Genomic DNA, 21,090 nt, shown 5'->3' on the forward strand with positions numbered 1-21,090 from the left:
TACATAAAAACGATTTGTTGCCGTGATTTAACAAGGGAATAACATCAAATGTTTTGATTCAATTTTTACAAAAATTTTTAATTTATATTTTATTATTTATAAATAATTTATTTTTTGTTATTAATGGTTTTTATTTTTTATTCTTCTTTACAAAAGATTTAATAACTGAAATAATAAATTGGACCAGTTAAATATAAATTTAAAATTAAGTTTATTAATACGTAAAGCAAAAAACATTGTATGAAAATAAAAATTATTTAAATGAAATAACGAGAATGACAATTAATACAAATTTGTTTACAGTGATAATACTTTACATTGAGGCTTGATAATCTTTCAAGATTGTATCCCAAATTATTACTCATACGATGTAATCGGTAAGCTGTTATCTAATCTGCACGTACCTGACGACACTGTCTAAAATTTTACATTTGATACACACTTTTAACAATCGGGCTTGTATAATGCATACATACAAGTCTATCATTAAATCCATTTCGACGACTAGAACAACAATCTCAAGATAAAGTTATTATTGGAAAGAACGTGCGTATAAAAATCACAGTACGAGAGTTTGCACATACCTGAAACGAGCCTAACATTATGAAAGGCAAGTCAAATAAGAATACCTTTTTTTTGAATATTTGCTCAAAGTGATTTCTTATTATTATTACTTTTTTTCAGTGCTTTTTTTTGCAATATTGCTATTATTTAGCGTGTTTAGTTCTACTGGATATGTATTGAAACGTAGAATTGTAAAACACGTAATACCTACAGAATGTCCAGCAACTGACAATAAAATAGTGATTCGTATAGCTCATGAGACTGATTGTAATTTCTTTTATCAATGCCATAGTGGAAAAAAATATTTGAAGAAATGCCACCGTAGCTTGCATTTCAACCCGCTATTGCAAATTTGTGATCAGCAGTGGCGGTTACGGTGTACCTCAAGATCAAGAACTGAATCCATGGCACTTGCATTTCCAACACCAGAGTCCACAACTGAGCTTTGGGTCACTACAGATCCACCACTAGAATCGACAACTGAATCTTGGGTGACGAAAATTCCAACAGTGCAGACAACTGAATCTTGGGTGACTACAGTTATACCACCAGAATCGACAACTGAGTCTTGGGTGACTACAGATCCACCACTAGAATCGACAACTGAATCTTGGGTGACGAAAGTTCCAACAGTGCCGACAACTGAATCTTGGGAGACTACAGATCCACCACTAGAATCGACAACTGAATCTTGGGTGACTACAGTTATACCACCAGAATCGACAACTGAGTCTTGGGTGACTACAGATCCACCACTAGAATCGACAACTGAATCTTGGGTGACGAAAGTTCCAACAGTGCCGACAACTGAATCTTGGGAGACTACAGATCCACCACTAGAATCGACAACTGAGTCTTGGGCGACTACTGCGATGCCAACAATAGCATCGTCAACTAAAGAATCAACTTGTACAACTGAATATTCTACTTCTACATCGACATCGAAACCAGGTTTGTTTGTATTTCACGTTTATAGTAATTGAGATACTCGTGAAGAAGTTACATAAAATAAATCCATCTGGTAACTCTAGTGGATTATTGGGAAAAATAATATACATAATGTTTATTCTTTTGCCCGGACAAAAAAAAATTTACAAATAGATTAGACTTGCACACGATCTCGATGAGCAAAGTTATTTTACATTTGGAAAGAGTGACGCGATGTCCGATTTCTGATAAACACTCTATCTTCGTAAATAAATTTTTGTTCATGCGAAGAGAGAAAAAGTACCCGTCCAATCTTTCACGATAGTCCACTTGACGGATCAAGTTTTCATCGAATTGTTTGAAAAAAAGAACTCCTTTTTTATTTCAGCGACACCATCGTCCTGTATGGATGCCGACCCGCGTAAAGTGATTTACATCCCTCACGAATGCGAATGCTCGAAATACTATAGATGTGAAGATGGAAATTCTCTGCTCGGCACATGTCCCGCGGACCTACATTTTAATTACTCCATTCAAGACTGCGATTTCCCCGAAGACGCCGGTTGCACACTCCCATACATCTAAATTCTTCATTACCTTTAAATTACCCCCGTTTAAAATGAATGTTAAACATTTAATATTTATTTCCCTACGATTTTACCATTGAATTCATATTCACGAATAAATGAGATGAAACATAATTTTAACTTATTTATTGATTTGTTCTTTAACGGCGTATAAAACTACTGTATAAGTACTCGTGATGCTTAACCATGCAGGGAAAAAATGTACGTTATACCGATTCAGTTATTCAAAAACACATAAAAGTACCACGATATCTTCCATAGATGCTCACTCTTTCGCTGCCATAAAGACACAATATATACATGTGATAAAAGGGTCCCATCCACATCAGAGACGGAGCCAAGTTAAAATCAAAGGGATGATACATTAATACACCGAGCCAACAAAGTGATATTCAGCTGTCGGGAAAAATACACACATTGCGTGTATGTATACATGATTGCGCGTATATAACACGATATACACCTTCAGCTCCGTTGCGGCGGGAGAAGTGAAACTATGCCCCGAAGCTCTCGAAGATACTCACACACCAAGAGAGAGAGAGAGAGAGAGAGAGAGAGAGAGAGAGAGAGAGAGAGAGAGAGGAGCTTCGGGAAGAAAAAAAAAGGGTAAACATTGGAGGAGCCAATCCTCGCGTGGAAGCACCAGGAGGAAGCTCAGTTACGTGGATACGGGAGTCCATCCCCCCGTGTGCGCCGAGGGGTTGGACCAGTGTTGCGCGCACCAAGATTCTTTTTCTTCTTCCTCCTCTCCGTCGATGTTTCTCTATACACGTATAAAAGGGCATATTGGTATCATCACATGGACCCCTCCCCCCTCCAACCTACCTCCCTTTGTTTCACGCTCTTCGGACCTACTCTAAATCTCCGGGATGGTGGGTAGTCGCGAGATTGTCGGCTTATCAAGTTGATCGGGAAAATTTCCATCCCATCCGGGGTGACCGATCTCATACCGATTTTTTCGGAATCGTCCACTCGATATTACCGATCACCGGGACGAGTTTTCCCTTCATTCGATTCTTCATGAAACCCACGCGATCGGGTGATTGAATATGCACGAGACGCGTTTCTTCGTTCGTCGTGATGTAGCGTTTTTTCGCTGTAACGTCGACGCGTCCGCGGGATCGTAAAGGATCGGTCGATGGGACGTGAAACCGAAATGTCGCCAAAGTATCCGTTGCCACGGTGAAACATATCCAAGTTGGTGTTGGTTAAATATGTTGCGTGGAAAGCCGAAAAAATCGGAGGACGCCGAGGAGATCGGCAGCACCGGTGGTGGGCCCGTCAAGCAGCGACGGCCAAAGTGCGCGAGGTGCAGGAATCACGGGCTCATATCGTGGCTGAGGGGCCACAAGCGCGAGTGCCGTTACCGCGAGTGCTTTTGTCCAAAGTGCTCGCTCATCGCCGAACGACAGAGGGTCATGGCTGCCCAGGTGCGGGGGCGCTTACGTATACTTTTTTTTTTTTTTTTTTTATTTGCACGATTATAATAAACGTAGCTCATTGATCGGGAAATTTTGAAGCCGCAAAAACATATATGGTCCCAAAGACGCGTGTACTTTTATTTATTTAACGATTAATCGCGTATTTCGATCATTCGACGTCAGAAATAAAACTCCCAATTAATCAATCATAAGGACAAAAAGAGGGGTATTAAAAAAAAGAAAAGTTGCTCATCAATCAGCAACGATGACTGTAGTGGTTATTGTTGCCGTGTACAGAGAAAAAAAGAGAGAGAGAGAGAGAGAGTAAAAAAAAAAAACAAAGAAATGATAAATCTGCGCGATGTGTATATTGTATTGTATTCAAGTGATAGTGGCGATGAAAATCGAGACGCGCAAATAGAGACAACGACGCGCGGGGCACTGTATAAGTATAGTACAGGCAAACGTTTCAATAGAGTCAAAAAAAAAAAAAAATCCATTAACGTGAGGCGCGAGTCCACGGCATGTATACGTGTACTCACAGTTTGAGTTTCATTTCTGTTTGCACAGGCATTACGACACCCGATCTCTTGTCTCCCTCCCCTGTCCTGTGCCCATACATACATATACCATCACACTACAAAATGTATTATCCGTGTTGCCTCGTAGAAGGGCTTGATTTCGTTGGGCGTCACTTGAAAGTCGATTGGCTGTTAAAAGAGACGATATGTGTATAGGTACACCCATGCACATAATATACCTACATCATATTTCAATCGACGAGCTTTTGTTTTCATTTCCAACTATTTTACATCGAGAGATAAAAAAATGTCGATGTTGCTCTATCGTATATTTCCTGATGGCCGCAGCCTGTCTATATAGGAGCATGTGCGAAAAAGGCCCATGTATATATAATAATAATAATACAACTATACGTATGCGGCTTGTTACTCTCGGGGGAACCCCCTCTCATGTGGATGCACCGAGTCGTGGTTGCAGGTAGCATTGAAGCGACAGCAGGCGGCCGAGGACGCGATCGCCCTGAGCATGGCGAAAGTGACGACGGGCCAGAAGCTGAGCCGCCTGCCCCCGGGCAAGATATTCGGGATGACGGTCACCGAGCCGGACACCACGAGCCCCAGGGCCAAGTTTGAGCCGACCCAAGGTGGTGGAGGTGCTGCGGGGGGTAGTGCAAGTACTGTACTCCGTGGCGACGATCGCAACTCCCAAGGAGTACCGGATGCCGCTCGGAAGGACGAGCTACGCAGTGACGAGGAGGAGGAGGACAAGGGCGCGATCGAATGCCCCAAGGTTGGTGGGTTTTCATCGGGATCGTGGGGCCATTTTTTCCACATCTATTAAATTAAAAAGTTATTACAAGTACGCGTTAAAAATAATTCTCTGGGTCACGCGACTCCAACATGGGTGACTTGCATCGCAATAATAATAGTAATTTTTTGGTACAGATGAGACTTGTAGTTTTATTATTATTATTGTATGTGCCGATGCGTTTCGTCAGATTAATATCTCTACAAGTAAAAAGCAACTCGACAAAACAAACAAACACACAAACATATTTTTTAAAGAAAACAATAGTTATTTACGAGTATGGAGGAACATTCCAGAGTTTACATTTTGTAACAGTCTCCCAGAAGCAACAAGTGGGAAACAACCTGATAAATAATAATATAGTGATGTGGGTGGTTTTTCCTTAGCAATGCAAGAGCGAAGACTCACAGAGCAGCCCGGCGGTGTCCCAAGCATCCGTGGACACGCTGGCCCGGCTGTTCCCGGCGACGAAGCTCTCGGTCCTCCAGCTCGTGCTCCAGCGCTGCAACCAAGACCTGCTCAAGGCCATCGAGTACTTTGCCAGCACCGGTGGTGGCGGCTCCGAGCGCGTGTCTGCCTTTCGACCCCCCCGACGAGTGGCTGATGCCGCGGGTGACAAGACCAGTGGGATTGATTCGGTTGCTCGGCCGTTTTACACGGCTGGCTTGCATGACCCTCCCCTCGTGAGTACACGCGCCTTTCACAACTGCTCGAACATGAGCGACATTTCTTCGGGGTTCATTTGGTTATTGGACAGCTACTATATAACAGCTGTGCTCTGAACGGACCGAGTAGTGTTTTTTGGCTCCGAATGGATCGTCGACGAAATCGTGGCATTTTTTCTTTTTACGCAAAAACCTTTGGCCACTCTTGATCTTTGCGATCTCCGTCTAAACAAATGTTACAATTAATTACGATTTTTGCACCATTGCTTTTTTCGTAGCACTACACACTATTTTTTGCTTATTTTTTTCGAATTCAAACAATGATGTCCCGAAATTCAGCCGAGCTTTCCAGGCCTGTACATTTGTCCTGGTTTCGTTCTGAATCGCGTGATTTTTTGGAAAATTTTGCTGGGGAAAAAAAAAAAAAAAAAAAAGTAAAAAAGATCGGTATCGCAAAGTACATGGACTGAATTTCCAGGGCTGCTGCTTCGTGAACGTGATGTCGGACGCCACGCTGCCCCGAAGCCTCGAGGTTTGCGCAGCGGCTGGTTTTACCCTTCAAAACGGGAAACAACAACAGCAGCAGCAGCAGCAGCAACAGAGTCCCTACGAGCGAGGCTTTTTCGACGGTGCCCAACTGCAACAGCCACCCTCGGCCCAGTTGCAGCAGCCCCAGAGGCCGATTTTTCACCTGCCCCCTTTCGTCCCGCGCGTACCCTGCGTCCAGCCAAACTGTTTGCTCTGCTACAAGTTCACCTGAATTTCTTTTCCTATCTTTTTTTTTTTTTTTTTTTGTTTTTATCTGTCATAAATAGTATGGAGGAAAAATACAATGTAATGATGATTTATCCGCTTATTACGTTGATACGTACAAGAAAATTTCGTCGCCTGGGAAGGAGAAAAATATGTTCCGCATCGTTGAAGGGGCTCACTAGACTTTTTAACGATTTTCGGCGCGTCCGCGGAAAAACCATATATGTCTCGGATTGAAAAATCGGCAAGTTTCAATAACGATCTTTCTTTTTTTTTTCTTTTAATACCTTTATCTAATAGTCAATAAAAATATTGTGCCAATTTCGGAGTCCATTTTTCATATAGCGGTGCTGTATTCTCCTTTTTTTTGTCAGTCAATGATGAAAAAATCCATACCGATATCCGATAAGCATTTAACCCTGTATTTAACGATACACTAGCAGTGTATATAGTATAGATTCTAAGCACGAAATCGGCAAAAACTTCAACAAATCTTCTTACTTGCTCATACTGGTGAAAAGAACAAAGTATGTAGGTGTAGGGTAGCAAGAGAGGGAGTCCCGTGCGGTGGTGCAATCGAGTTAAGAAGATTCGATCGGGCGTGTATAAATACGAGTGGACTGCCGCGGGCGTTTATTCTCGCGCCCAAGAGGAACGGAAGCAAAGAAAAATCAAGTCGGCGAAAAAGAGGAAAGAGATATATGTGTACTTATCTGGACTTTTTCGTGTGTACCTTCTCGAGTAGGAATATATATATATAAAGTGACGACGCGCGTGACTCGCATTTTACGTAAACCCGTGTGCAAGTATATATATATTACAAAGAAAGCCCGAGCTGACTAGCTGCAAGCTAAACATACGTGCAATTCGATGAAGATGAGGTCCGGTACCGTGGGTCTGTTTTTTTTTTATGATTATGGACATTCGGGTTTTTTTAATTTATTACGCCATCAAAGTGATCTGCGAAAGTTGACGAATAAGATTACAGCTTGATTTGTGATTAATTTTTTTTAATCATCAACAGTATGTGCTGTAAAATTAGAATGCGTAACTATAATGTAGCCACCACTTTTTAGTTTTTAAAATAAAATTCGAGGCATTGTTGGTATAATTCCATCATATCATTGCTGGTATTAAATTAGAAGAATCCGTTTTTTTGTTAATTTATAAAAATTACTTAATGAAATGAAAAAAATCAATTGTTTTCGATTCAACTGTTCACTTTTCCATCGAATCATAAGACGAAATTTTCATTTTCACATCAGCCGCCACATATATACATGTTAATTTTGCTACTATTCTACTTAACGTACTTAAATCCTAAATTCTTACTTCTAACAACTGTCCTCAATTTTCTTAAATAACTATCGTTTATTTGATTCAAAATTGTACTGAATGCTTATTTTAAGCTCTAAATACATTGTAACGTAACAAACAGTGAACAAGTTTTATCAAAAGCAACTACTTTTATCATTTTATCAAGTAACTTAACGAGAATTTATTTATACACGTAAGTATATGTATGTACATAATGAATTGTTGAAAATACAATTGCTCAAAACCGTAAGTGTGCTTTATTTTTTATCATGTGTTTGTCCAGTACCTCCCAAAATCTCATAATTGCCGCTCTATCCAAGTGCCTTTTCGTTTTGCTGAGCTCAATGACTGTGACTGCCCAGCGGGCGACGTTAGCATCGGTACGCATCTCGTCGTACTTTATGTGGAATGCACAAACTGTAATGGAAAATAAGAGCCAATTTAATACAACATTCATGTGCTAGAGTACTTCATAGAACATCTAGAGTACACACGCATAAATAACACTCACTTTTTGAAAAAATCTCCACTGGATTACCATCAAAGGGCCATCCTTTGAATTGCCAAGCTGGTCCCATGACGAATACGGCGACTACACGCTCCCAGTCGGCGTTTGTCAATTTTTGTGGATTATCGACAACACGGTAGGGTACCGTGAAACCACCTTCCTTACGTCTCTGCAGCAATATCTCGTTCTCCCGTTTAGCGGCTAAGTTTCTTTTCTCGTCATTTGATATGAATTTCAGATCTTGCAAAATGTCTTTAGCATTGTACATGGTAATTAATGAAGTGTTTGCGCTAGGTATGATGATGATGGGTGTTCGGCTGGGTCGCTTATTCTGTGCGGCCTGTTGCGGCGTGAGTTTGGCTGCCGATGTCGGTATCAGACCCGACGTTGGCGCGACGCTTGGATTCACAGCTGCGATTCAAATAAAAAGTTATTACAAGCGATTGTATTTATTAGGTTGCAAAAACATAGGCAAAGATTAGTGGACACTTACGAGTGCTAGCTATGGGTTTGCGAACTGCTGGGTTTGTGCCCTCCGTCACGGATTTCAATGTCATGCCGTGATAGGTACCCATAGTGTCGATTTTGAAACCTTCAGTTTCTTCCTTTTGACGGATGAACCTCTCCTGATCGTAACGATTGTACACAGCAGGCTGGGGCAACGGTCTCAGTGGTGTGGATCTCGGTGTGACCATGGGAGTTGGTACTATGGGACCCTTTTGTCTTCCCTCCTCGCGCGCTTTTATACTAGTGAGTATGGCAAAGATGTTTTTTGCAAACACCTTGCCACTGCTCTGCAATATCGTTGTCCGCGTCCGCCACTGTCTTTCCCTGGACACAATGTTTTTTGTATCTTCGACTTCCATGTCCAGAATGTCTCGCAAGTCCGAGCCCATGCCAATATCATCTTTTTCATTGATGGTGGTACGCTTTTTGGCGAGGCGTTTGGCTTTGATTGCGGCAATTTTCTCAACCGACATAGCCTCCGATAGAGATTTGATGTTCTCAACGGTGACCGAGGCTTCTTTGGGTGCATCTAGCCTTGCAGCCAGCTGTTCTTTAACTTTTTGAACGTGAGTCTCCTCATAACGTGGCTTCTTCGATCCAGATTCCAAACCATCTTCGGCAGGTCGTTTCACCTGTGTGGGAATTTCAAGCGGTGCTGACTTGTCGATGGCAACCGATGTGGCTGTTTCACCATTAAGGTAGGCCAGCAGATCCTTTCTGTCAGGACGTCGTACAACGGGAATGTTTTCGGCAGCTGCCTGTCGTACATAGACTGGATGGGTGAGCTGTACATTTTTAAGGAGAAAGAGCAGACACTCTAGTGTATAGTACTCTTTGGGTGATCCCTCTTTTCCAGATCTAAAAACCATCACAGTACAGAGTAAAAATTTGTAGATCTATCGGGTAAGGAATTAACTTACCAACGTAAAATTATAGTAAATTAAAATATAAAAATTGAACGGATGTGACGCAATGAGATCCAAATACTCCAAAAAGTATAAAACATATTATAGCAACAACAAAAGACATATAGTGAAAACGGATTAATGAAACATTTAATTTCTTTGTGAAATAACATTGCGATCTACGAATAAAAAAAAATGTTCAATATACTTGGAGCAACAAATAACTGATGAAAAGAGGCAAAAGTGCGAAACAGCTTGCTCAAATTAATGAGAAAACAGACGACAGAAGGACCTTTGCACACTCTTGTATATATTGTTTACTCACCCATAGGTTAGGTAGTTCGTCTTGACACTTTTTGGCCAGGAAAACTCGCCGAAGATAATCTGCTTGTCACGCTCGATGATCTCCCGTTTGTTGACATTGTACTGACGAAGCAGGCTTAACGGATCTGCCATTATTAGTCACTTAACAAATTATGCCTGGCTTTTGAAGTTACTCCGTAAGGAGTACGAGAGTTTGACTGCGTTTATGAACTATACTATACATATGCAAACGTCGCGACGCAACGTCGCAAGTCGCAACAGTGGCAACACTCGCAACTCGCAACCACTCACTCCGTATATAGGTATATACTTTACAACGCACAGCGGCACAGCTTTGGAAATTGGATATTGGAAGCTACGCAAATATATTGCAAATTAAGTAAGTATAGGTATACTTACTCATCACTCATCACTCATCACTGTAAGGAACTAAAGCAAAAACTTAACAACTCCATGAATCACAGTGTACGTAATTGGACCTGGTCGCTATCTAAAGTGCCATTATGCTATATACCAAAAAAAAAACTACTTTATTAGAATTAATTTTAGATGCCGATGCTTTGTATTAGCAATAAACATGGCAATCGTTGGATATTCAGGCGCTTCAGTTACATTATATAGGTATTTGTACTGTAAATGAATGGCTTTCAAAGTTAGCGGTCCCAAGAAGCTGTACTCTCATTGGTTGTTTCTCTGTCCATTTGTCGAATTTCAGCTCTCCATGAGCACTTTAAAAAGTTTAAAAAAAATGTAAGAGTTTGTAATAAAGAAAGAGTTTACTTTTACTTACTTACTCCATTAGAGTAACTACAATCAAGGAAATTTTTTAATTTTTTTTAGTCCAAAGGGTTAGTTCATTATGATGAATAATGATATAGTTTTCTGAACCTTGAAATTCATCAATGTGTTTTATTTTACGCTCATCTTTGGTGAAAACATAGTTATAGAGATAGGGTATGTCTAATAACAGTAATATCTCTATGGGAAAGCATCTTCTGAAGTAATTTGAAAAATAATATACAACAAAATGTTGAAAGGTGATTGTTCATGAGGCATAAACGCATAATTCAATATTCATCCGCCCCTCTTGTTTTGTATTGTATATTTTATGTAACATAACTGATAAATGGATAAATACAGAAGACATTCAGTTTAATTAATTATACATTACTTACCATGACATTACCTGCAGCAGACTGGCGCGGAATTGTGTGGATTTGTGGAACTGTCGTGTTGTGGGACACTTGGGTTCGTGTGTGTGGTGCCGTATGAGAGTTGTTTCAGTTCATTTTCATTGTGTGGTAGTGATGTGTGGGTGGAAAGAAAAATGGGCATCTAAAAAAGAAGGTGGTGGTGCACTGGTGCCGTGTGAGTCGTGACTGCCGTGTACTTAGTAGGTGACTGGGTGCCTGGTGGAAGAGAGACGACAGCAAAATATTTTTGTTTACGCCCGCGGACAGCAGCCGATTGTACTTATATTCCACTCTCTCTCTTCGCCCATTTTTGCCTTATAATTTTATTGTACATAGCGACGGTTGTAGATCGTTATTTTCACTTACAGTGTCAAAGACGGAAAAAAAGGTTTTCTGGAATTGCTGTTGAGGAAAAATTGGGGCGGCTTTTGGTTTTGTAAATACCTATTTGCTGCACACTGACTCTGTACAACGGCCAGTGACAGGAGTCCGATGGTAATTACTATACTTTGTTGTTCTTTCTATTTTCCTTTTCCCCTGTATTTGGTCGGTTTATTAAATTTGCTTGCGTGTTAGCTATTACTCTCTTTGGTTATATATTCGTTCTGTCATATATATCAGCTGTTTATACCGCATACAGACCATGGTTCTGTATGGGCACAGGTGCTCCTTTTGTTGTAGTAAACATTAAAAATATTGTTTTCATTTTCTTACTTAACCTGTAATATGATTGAATATGTTTTTTTGTATTTAGATTTTCCAAAAACAATGAGTTTTAATGACAAACAGGATCACCCTATCTCAAAAGAAGAATGGATGATAAGACTGGAAGAGGGCCACCAAGTCCAGCGAACCCAAATGAATAACCTTATAATGAATTATCTTGTTACCGGTATGTTTATCATCGAATTGTTCTATCCCTGCTTTTAGGATTTTTTTTTTTTGTATTATTTTTTTATTACAAGTTCATAATATCAGTGCTAATACGTATTTAAAATTGTAGAAGGTTTTAAAGAAGCTGCTGAAAAGTTTCAACAAGAATCTGGTGTAAAGCCAGCTGTAGAACTAGATTCCATGGATGATAGAATTCGCATCAGAGATGCCATTCAAAATGGTCGTATAGAAGAAGCCAAAACTCTGGTAAACCAGTTGCATCCAGAGCTACTGGATAATGATAGATATTTGCACTTTCACCTGCAACAGTTGCATTTAATTGAACTCATACGTTCAGGGCGCATCGAAGAGGCTTTGCAGTTTGCCCAAGAACAGTTGAGTGAAGCAGGAGAGTCAGACGAAAATATTTTGGGTGAACTAGAGCGTACCTTGGCATTGCTGGCTTTTGATGAACCGCAAAAAAGTCCATTTAGCGATTTGCTCCATCCTACGCACAGACAAAAAGTATGTATTTAAAAAAAAATTAGTTTCTCATTTATTTGTGTCAGTATTTTTGTTAATTTATCATTTTTAATACAAGATTGCAAGTGAATTAAATGCTGCAATATTGAAAATGGAGTATCAAGAATCGACCAGTCCACGAGTGAATAATTTATTGAAGATGATATTATGGGCACAAGATGAACTGGACAAGAAAAAAGTTAAATATCCAAAGATGACTGACTTAGGTAATGCTACGATTGAAGGCCCGAAATAAGTTAAACTAATGCGAAGATCCAATACTAGAATAGACTTTATTAAATGAGAGAACTGTAAACTAAATTTTATCAACCATCCTTTAATCTTAAGCATATATAAATTAAATCATTAACAAACTATAAGTTAATAACAATATATACAAAGATACAATTATGTGAACATTTTTAGTAGAAATAAAATTTAATGCTTCTGTTCTTCAGCATTAAAATCTTTACACATTTTCGTTATGACTTTCTAATTTCATGGAAACATCAAATCAAATCGGAAAATACAGCAGTACCTTGATAGTGACCGCTGATATGAACAATAGATTGCTATAATTGCTGTAATTAACGAAATGTAATAAATTTCCATAATAGTTTACTCAATAACCGAAAAATACTAGGCATTGTTAATAAACAAAAAATGACAAGTTTTAGGATTGATCTACAGAAACATTATGAAAATGATTTATGAGTAAAGAATAAATGGTTTGGAGGCCTTTTTTATGTTACCAAAGATAAAATGGAGATTCAACGTTTACTCCAGAACTTCTCGATTCATGTCAACAAACTTAATCAGTGATTTATTTATAAAACAATATAGATAGATACGTAATATCCACTTTCAATTCAATAGATCAATACATGGACCAATCGACTAAAATAATACAACTGTTGTTAAAAGTTGTTTCATTTTAAATTGACATATTTATTCAAAAAAATTTCCTAAGGAAGATATTACACATATATAAGAATTAATAACTTTGCTTTACATATAGTTTTTTACAACGTTTGCGTGCTGTGGATAGATTCTGAATTACCACACTTGTCGTTCAACTTTTTCAAGAAAAACAAAAATTAGTAAAAATAACACGTAAGTTAAAAGCGACTGGTTGATTTCAGCGTCCAAACAATATTTACAAATTGAAAAACTATAAAGTGTTTAGCACATAAAAAAAATTCCTATGCAAAAACATAGACTTCCACATTATTGACACGATCAGCTTCCAAAATCATGACAGTCCTTGCCAGCAAAGCAATCGTCAATTAACTAACAAACCAATAAATCCTATCACAGTCCAAAAATGTATTCCATAGTTTTTGTTATTAGACCGGATGATTTATGTGGAACATTGTCTGGCGTTCTAACAGCTTGTGGACTCAAGTGCTGATTGTAACCTGAAACGAGTGGCCTGGCGTTGGGTATCCGTCCTGATGCCCTGGAGCTGTTTAGTCCACCGACACCCGCAGGTTTTACTGGAGTCGAGAACAATCTCATGCTGTCATTGAGCATTGAACGATTTTCTTTGTCTCCGCCAATAATGACGCCTTCGTCGGTGCAGGGTACGACTCCGATCATAATTGAACCCGCAACGATATTACCATTACACGTGAGTGCTCGCTGAGCTTCTTGCTCCGATGAACACTTCAAGTGGATCCAGTTGCTCTGTGGGTGTGGAGCTGAATGTTTGTCGACAATTCGTACTCTACTTGAAATATGCGATAATACAGTGTTTAGAGATGTGATAGGAAAGCCAAAAACTGTGACCCACTGCAGTAGCCCTTGCATGGACTCGTTTTGAGTTTGATTTATCGGTGTTTCACAATAGGGAGCATTTGTGGTGTTATTTGCTGAAAAATAACACTTTGTTTTAATTTATGACAATACAAAACAAATTACTTCATCAAGTTGTTTGGGACACAATTTTTACGATATAATTAACCCTCCAACTGGTAAAAATATCGTTACCACATTGAAAAGTAGTGATAGCTTACCGAATCCTCCACTCAGGAATCTTGATTGGTTCATACTCTGATTGCCAAATGATAGGTTTGGAGTACCCGCTTGTTTAGTATCAAAACTGTCGTACAGGGATTTCGTGGGCGGTCCACCGGCATGGTTTTCTGTGTTGATTTGTGAAATATTCAAATTGTTGCCACCTCCAAACATTGCCTTTTGACGGTTTATTCTGAATTCTGGAGTAGTGTAACTAGTTACTGGAGAATTTTGCACATTGTGGCCAGAGTTTCCATAACGTGTGGATTCTGGTGTCATGACTCTTGTTCTAGATTGCTATGTTTAAAAATAAGTTATTATTATGAACACTTAGTAATTAAAAGTATGATAAAAAGAAGGAGGAAAGTTAATTATATAGCATCCAAAGGTAAAAACACATAAAACTTACTGCATTGGTGTCACCAAGCAGAAATCCAGGTAAGTAACCTGAATTCGTTCCAGGACTGTTTTGAGGCTGAGCTGGGCTACCTACAGGAGACCCCAAGGTCATGGGTTCCATCTACGTAAGTGAAATTTATAACGGATGAGTCGATGCAAAGTTAAAGTATCAAACAATTAGGTACTTGGAATAGAAGCAAAATTTAAAGGTACACACAAATAATATATCTTATTGCAACAGATGATTAGGTTATGCTCTCACAACGTTGAGACTAATTGAGTATAAATCATGTTATTTTTAAGTATGTAATACTTTTGACATTGAAGTGATGTACGATAAGTACTTACCTTTTTGTTTAGGAGGAAAGTTCGGAAAATGTATGACCAGAAGTTGTGTTGCGTTGCAGCAGAAAGTAAAGTCCCTTACGTTTTACGTTACAATGAAGCTGTTTAAATTTGTTAAAGGTCCGTTTTTATATCCCTGTGTGTAGAGTTAATCTGATTGGTTCTGCCACTGTTGGGACTAACGCGGGGAAAATAAGACGCCATATAAGTAGAATATCAATACTTTTGTAGGTCGATTTTTGAATAAAAGAAAACTTGCCGCAAATAAAACAAACAATATTAACTTTCTATTTTCTATCCATCAAATCAATTGCGGCTGGTTTATAATTGATTAAATGGCTCTACTAGAAGTGGTAATAATCATTTAGATCAGCGCCATCTAGCGGTCGTGATTTTTTTGGCCAAAAATTGCTTCTGAAATTCTGAAGGAGAGCTTCAGGCAGTTTAGGCTCTAGAGCCATTTAGTCAATTATAAACCAGCCGCAACCTAATTTAATAGCTATAAAATAAAAAAATAACAATATGTGTGTTTTTGGCGGCAAGTTAACAATCTATTTTTTACTCAAAAATTTATCTTCAAAAGTATAAATATATAGGAGGTCAATTTTTTGGTAAAAAATAGATTGTTAACTTGCCGCCAAAAACACATGTATCGTTATTTTATCATTTTATAGCTTCAAAATGAGTTGCGGCTGGTTTATAATTGACTAAATGGCTCTTTGCGCTAAAGCTCTCCTTCAGAATTTTAGGAGCCACTTTTGGCGAAAAAATAAATACCGCTAGATGGCGCTGATCCAAATAATTATTACTATATTTATAGTAGAGCCAAATAGTCATATAATCAATTATAAACCAGCCGCAACTGATTATATGAGTAGAAAAAAAAAATTTAATATTTTTTTTGCTGTTTGCGGCAAGTTTACAATTTATTTTTTATTGAAAAATTAATCTCCAAAAGTATAGATATTCTACTTAAATGGTTTAATAAAATCGACCATATGGCACTACTTAGTACTCTTAGTAGTGATTATTATAATTACTACACAACTTCACGTATATATCTTACACCTTACACCGTGCTTGGTGCTTTCTTTACACCAGAATGATAAAATCAGAGGCTGTAATAATGTAATTATATGTTTGATGGAAATGATGGATTTATATGTATATGGGCTATAAGGATCAGCGCCATCTCGCGTTGAAAATTTCGAACTAAAGAGGGATACTTTTTATTTTAAAATCAGCAACAACAGATGGCGCTGATTGGAAACAATAAAAATCATCAAATTCAAAAATATTATACCTATGCTACATTATTTTTTTATGAAGCACGTACGATGGTACGATGTGTATTTCACATTGCGGGATTGACAATAAATAATAGATCATCATTTTAAAAATTGACAACGTTTATTTCGTGAAATATCTGTCCGCATTATCCAAACAATTACAACAGAAAAAGACCTAAAAATCCAAAGAAATCACTGTTTCTTTCGGTATATTCTTCTATATGTACAACATACACACACAAAACACATAATAAAGTATCTAATAATTTTTCAATTGAATTTTTCGCCCGTAATCTACTTTCATTTCTCCGTAGTCTAAAATTATGATTTTTACCTTACGATACTTGAAATTGGAAATTAGCGTTTTCAGCGAAAACATCTCGAATTTTCCATAAATTTAGATCACGAAATTCTTTCACCCTTTTAAAAGTTTTTATTTTTTATTTTCGATAATCAAAAATAGTTTTAAATGTTCAGCTTCACAGAGTGGTTGTGTGCACCTATTGCATACAACAAATTTTCGGTAATTTTTTACGAATTTTCAAGTGGTGAGAGAGAAAAAAAGATTTAAGGCAATAAATAAAAAAATGTTATGTAACTTCTGGATTTTCTTGGTAAAAATCTAATAAGTTTACGAAGAAAACTTAAAATAAAAATCTACGTGACAAACAGTCTAATGTAGATACATATGTTATGTACGTAAAAGTGTAGTATCGAGTAAAAGCTCGTCTCCTTTTTCTTCCTTTTCTCTCTCTCTCTCTCTCTCTCTTTTTTTTTTCTCTACCAGACATAAATAAGCATATTATCCCCCGCTATTTCCGCGTACGGAATACTGTAATACGAAAAACGCAATGCGGCATACTTTTTATGCGCCCATAACAGCTCGCGCATACATATAAGGGGTAAGTAAAAGAAAGAGAAGAGAAGGAATGTGGGATGGAAAAGAAGAATGAAGCGGCAGAGGCGTCTCATCTTATATTTAATTTATCACATGTATTTATGTACATAAAATAATGAACTGTACAAAAAATGAACGTGGTTTTTTTTTTATTACTTTTTAAAATTGTTTTTAACTTTTTTGTTGCTATGTATGATACATTGAGGTATATTTACTCCGTTGGACGAGCAGCTTTCTCAAGGACGTACAATACACCGTAAGCGTTTATTATTTCTTTTTTTTTATTTTGCTGTAATATAATGATGACTTGTCATTATTTACATATGATTTACAGGATGATTTTAAAATTCTTTTATTGTTATGTCGTATATATTACAGAATTGATACATGAAAGAAAAAACAGTCGTTGGTGAATGCCAGCATATTTATGAAAGCCATCGTTGATAAATGGTTAATTCATGTTTTGTAATCTTTTTTTCTGCATCAAGTATTAGCCATTTTTCATTTGGTTTTGTCTTGTAAGTCTTTTTACAAACATTGTTAACTAAAAAATCAAACTCAGATGTAACTTTTGGGTGATATTAATTGTTATATCATCCGATACATTTATGATGAGTTCATGTACTTTAATAAAAATATTTTATCACAGAAAAAAAAGAAGAATGTAACTGTAACTAACAACATGTGTAAGGCTTAATTACATAAAATAAATAATAAAAGATTAAAATACGGTATACAATTCATCCAATAATAAAAAAATAAAAAAAACAATACTAAGAATAAACTAATAATCACTAAAAAACTATAAAAAATATTTTCCGTATTTTTTTCTATTTTGCTAATTAATTGACAAGTTGAAAAGTTAAAACTACAACTTTTATACAAACTGAAATTAATTTAACGACAAGTTCTATTATTATATGCACTCGTATTCAACACTTTGTACGCATCCTCTAAAATTTTCATAAATTTTTTTATTTAACAAGTTATAACAAATGTAAATCTCCAAAAAACTTTTCTTATACTTTGTTTACAATAGAATAACACTGCTAAAGTTTGAATAATAAACGAAAATTTTACAATACTCGAAAACATTACAGTATACAACCATGCGATAGGGAGAACGCTGACAGTAATTATGAATGATTAAAAGATATCGAATCTCTTCGCTTCCATTTAGCATTTTAAAATTTTAAAGTTAGCGTTTCGCATTTTTTTTTATCTCAATAAAATATTTCTCGTCAGAAATATTTAATTTTGGCGATGAAATTTGAAATCTGACTTGATAAATATCCTATTTTTAATGGAAAAATTCCTTTTTTTACATTTGTCACGTTTTCATCTTTCGAGATTCAACCCACGTGCAATTCACTCACTGATATAGTATACTTTTGAATTTTCAATTCACACATGTAACCAAGAATTTCCACCAAAAAATCATCACCTTTTGAACACACAAATTTAAAGCCAGACATCCATCGTCCGACTCATTGTCTCGAAACTTTTCATTGTACTTACACGTTGAAAAAAAAAAAAAAAAAAAAAAAAAAAACACAGCGTACATTATACCCCTTCTCTTCGACACGCATGCATAAATACAAGCACGTGTACGAATTTGTACAATTAACCAACGTCCGTTAAAATTATACATATATATATTTACACAAACCGCACAAACAGGCTCTCACGCTACTCCCCTACATTCGCGCAAATTGACGGGCCAAACAAAGCACCGTATACGTATGTATATACCGCTGGCACATTGAGCGAGCAGCAGAAACTTCCCCCGGGGCTCTCTCGCTTTTCCACCGTCTTCCTTCCTTTCGCGTCTATATATACACGGGCTCCGACTCTCCCCACCTCGGCTTTCTCCGCGCGAAATCAGAGTTGATAATTGGAGAATTACAAACTTACACACGAGCCGTAACAATTATCGTCGTCGTCGGGGATTTGAATTCTCGGGCAGGTGGGGGGGGGGGGACTTTGCTAATCTTCGCGTCTAATTAATTCTTGAGTAATTTAGCTCCACGAGTCTCCCCTTTTTTGGGACAATTATCCTTATTGGAGCTTCTATTGTTACGGGTGTGGCGACGCCTGATGAAATTACGATTGAATTTTGGTCGCAAGTTGATTGGGTACATTTTTTTTTTTTTTTTTTTTTTTTTCTACGATAGTGACAAGTACGTACAGGAGAAGAAACCATTTTTCGATTCACCCTTACGGAGACGGTGAGTATTTTATAGGGGGCATTTTTTTACAGAGTTCACATGAGTTTGCTTTACAGAGGGATGTAAAAATACCACTTATTTCGAATTATCATTTGCACGTCTTGGATCGAGTACTTAAATTTGCTTAATTTCCCTAAATCGTCTCGCATATTTATTACATTAAATATCATGTATTTGAGTGTATATATTTACGTGGAATCACAATCAATCTTTTTTTGTCTTTATCAAAGAACTTTTTTTTTTGCTGCACAAAGAAGTATGTTCATCTGTCAGTGAAACGTCCAAATATGTATTTTTAACGGAAACACTTACGGTGATGATTATATTTGACAAAAATCAATTGATAATTAATCATCGTTGAGTTAACGAAAGAAAAAACCTGTACATATACACGTACCTTATTTTATCACCAACATATTTTTTATTTCTATGTATATAATGTTAAAAGATATGTATCATTAACAAACAGTATGAACCGACGAACATCAATTTCATGGCATGCTATTAAAGAAATTATACAGTGTCTTTGATGATTTGAAAAACCAAAATCGATATTGTCGCGTCGTGGCCAAGCGATCAAATACGACGTTGTAAATGGTGATAATTCGTAAATCGAGCCCATCATTTAAAATGTATGTTACTCCTCCTCTAGAAGAGGCTTGTCATCACACGGAGGCAATGATGGTAATTTTAAGTAAAAAACATAAAACAGTTTTTACAAAAAAAAGTGTGCAATGACGTAAAAGTTGATGGTAGTGATTTAAAATTCTAGTGATGGCTATTTTCATCAAATGAGCAAAAGGAAAAAGTGAAAAATTACAAATAATTCAGAACACATATAGATTCCGTCTCAAATTTTCACTTTGAATGATTTTACTTATTTCAGAAACAGTAAAATAATTATGATACTGGTACAATATTATTATCATCATCACCCTCTGTCACTTAGTATTTGGTAAATTCATATCATTTTATTTACATTTCATGCTTTTATTTACATTTTGCAGGTAGTTATGGTAATCTGTTCATATTTATCACTTATGACATGTATGAAATAGTTTCTAAAGCAAAAGTGATTAAAGGACGAAAAGTTAAACTTAATTGTTTGATTGATGAAACAACAAGGACTCAAAATCTATCGACTAACAAGTAATAAGTTAATATTGTTTCAAAAACGAAAAATAATTTTTAAATACATAACAAGAAGCTTTACTTATTTTACCATTTATTTAAGTAAAATAACGATTAATATAATTTAAATTAAAGAATAAAAGTATTTTCTCGCTCAAAAAATACCACCGTTGTCCCTTATGTGACTCTCTATTTTATTTAAAGAAAAAAAAAAGGAAACTAAATTTTTTTTCAACCGTTACGATCGTAAATCCAATTCGCCGATATAATGGCAGGCATTTTCTCAGTGTAAATATGCAAACGCGTAAATACAGTTATGCATAGGGGAGGTGTTGAAAGAGCAAAAATTAAATAAATAGTCGTACTCACGTCTACTCGCAAATTAATTC

The 21,090-nt window shown here is 37.0% G+C and overlaps 4 protein-coding genes across 6 annotated transcripts; 2 read left to right on the forward strand and 2 right to left on the reverse strand.

The window, feature by feature from the left end:
- The first annotated feature begins 3,292 nt into the window (after window positions 1-3,292).
- On the forward strand, window positions 3,293-6,253 carry LOC106636013 (doublesex- and mab-3-related transcription factor A2). The gene is made up of 4 exons (XM_014348242.2): window positions 3,293-3,508; window positions 4,499-4,810; window positions 5,215-5,511; window positions 5,972-6,253. The coding sequence occupies exons 1-4, from the start codon at window positions 3,293-3,295 to the stop codon at window positions 6,251-6,253; spliced, it is 1,107 nt and encodes a 368-aa protein (XP_014203728.2).
- Window positions 6,254-7,403: 1,150 nt separating this feature from the next.
- hyx (cell division cycle 73 hyrax) lies at window positions 7,404-10,053 on the reverse strand. The gene is made up of 4 exons (XM_014351166.2): window positions 9,809-10,053; window positions 8,565-9,436; window positions 8,075-8,482; window positions 7,404-7,980 (listed from the first exon to the last, which is right to left on the reverse strand). Exons 1-4 carry the CDS (start codon window positions 9,937-9,939, stop codon window positions 7,802-7,804), a joined length of 1,590 nt encoding a protein of 529 aa, XP_014206652.1. The 5' UTR covers window positions 9,940-10,053; the 3' UTR covers window positions 7,404-7,801.
- Window positions 10,054-11,013: 960 nt separating this feature from the next.
- Hou (GID complex subunit 8 homolog protein Houki) lies at window positions 11,014-13,018 on the forward strand. Of its 3 annotated transcripts, none has more exons than XM_089592021.1 (5): window positions 11,014-11,276; window positions 11,349-11,495; window positions 11,755-11,892; window positions 12,004-12,398; window positions 12,475-13,018. In XM_089592021.1, the coding sequence occupies exons 3-5, from the start codon at window positions 11,769-11,771 to the stop codon at window positions 12,649-12,651; spliced, it is 696 nt and encodes a 231-aa protein (XP_089448147.1). In that variant the 5' UTR covers window positions 11,014-11,276; window positions 11,349-11,495; window positions 11,755-11,768; the 3' UTR covers window positions 12,652-13,018. The 3 variants fall into 3 exon arrangements, with proteins under 3 accessions (XP_089448147.1, XP_014205741.1, XP_014205747.1); XM_014350255.2 differs by having other exon boundaries at window positions 11,369-11,495; XM_014350261.2 differs by having other exon boundaries at window positions 11,014-11,495.
- A 291-nt stretch (window positions 13,019-13,309) lies between these two features.
- LOC106637450 (nucleoporin Nup35) lies at window positions 13,310-15,316 on the reverse strand. The gene is made up of 4 exons (XM_014350246.2): window positions 15,159-15,316; window positions 14,821-14,931; window positions 14,411-14,708; window positions 13,310-14,266 (listed from the first exon to the last, which is right to left on the reverse strand). The coding sequence occupies exons 2-4, from the start codon at window positions 14,929-14,931 to the stop codon at window positions 13,707-13,709; spliced, it is 969 nt and encodes a 322-aa protein (XP_014205732.2). The 5' UTR covers window positions 15,159-15,316; the 3' UTR covers window positions 13,310-13,706.
- Window positions 15,317-21,090: the final 5,774 nt, after the last annotated feature.

The sequence above is a fragment of the Copidosoma floridanum genome, unplaced genomic scaffold (genome assembly GCF_036245765.1).
Source record: "Copidosoma floridanum isolate Cflo_tuat_1 unplaced genomic scaffold, Cflo_Japanese_pri ptg000014l, whole genome shotgun sequence".
NCBI lineage: Eukaryota > Metazoa > Arthropoda > Insecta > Hymenoptera > Encyrtidae > Copidosoma > Copidosoma floridanum.

Excerpts from the sequence above, each read along its gene's own strand:
- LOC106636013 (XM_014348242.2), top strand. The coding sequence starts at position 3,293 with ATGTTGCGTGGAAAGCCGAAAAAATCGGAGGACGCCGAGGAGATCGGC. Across the intron at positions 3,509-4,498 it reads AGAGGGTCATGGCTGCCCAG|GTAGCATTGAAGCGACAGCA; the intron begins GTGCGGGGGCGC and ends TCGTGGTTGCAG. Across the intron at positions 4,811-5,214 it reads GCGCGATCGAATGCCCCAAG|CAATGCAAGAGCGAAGACTC; the intron begins GTTGGTGGGTTT and ends GTTTTTCCTTAG.
- hyx (XM_014351166.2), bottom strand. The coding sequence starts at position 9,939 with ATGGCAGATCCGTTAAGCCTGCTTCGTCAGTACAATGTCAACAAACGG. Across the intron at positions 9,437-9,808 it reads ACGAACTACCTAACCTATGG|ATCTGGAAAAGAGGGATCAC; the intron begins GTGAGTAAACAA and ends GATGGTTTTTAG. Across the intron at positions 7,981-8,074 it reads AGTGGAGATTTTTTCAAAAA|TTTGTGCATTCCACATAAAG; the intron begins GTGAGTGTTATT and ends TTTCCATTACAG.
- Hou (XM_014350261.2), top strand. The coding sequence starts at position 11,769 with ATGAGTTTTAATGACAAACAGGATCACCCTATCTCAAAAGAAGAATGG. Across the intron at positions 11,893-12,003 it reads AATGAATTATCTTGTTACCG|AAGGTTTTAAAGAAGCTGCT; the intron begins GTATGTTTATCA and ends TTAAAATTGTAG. Across the intron at positions 12,399-12,474 it reads ATCCTACGCACAGACAAAAA|ATTGCAAGTGAATTAAATGC; the intron begins GTATGTATTTAA and ends TTTTAATACAAG.
- LOC106637450 (XM_014350246.2), bottom strand. The coding sequence starts at position 14,931 with ATGGAACCCATGACCTTGGGGTCTCCTGTAGGTAGCCCAGCTCAGCCT. Across the intron at positions 14,709-14,820 it reads TGCTTGGTGACACCAATGCA|CAATCTAGAACAAGAGTCAT; the intron begins GTAAGTTTTATG and ends TTTTAAACATAG. Across the intron at positions 14,267-14,410 it reads ATTCCTGAGTGGAGGATTCG|CAAATAACACCACAAATGCT; the intron begins GTAAGCTATCAC and ends GTTATTTTTCAG.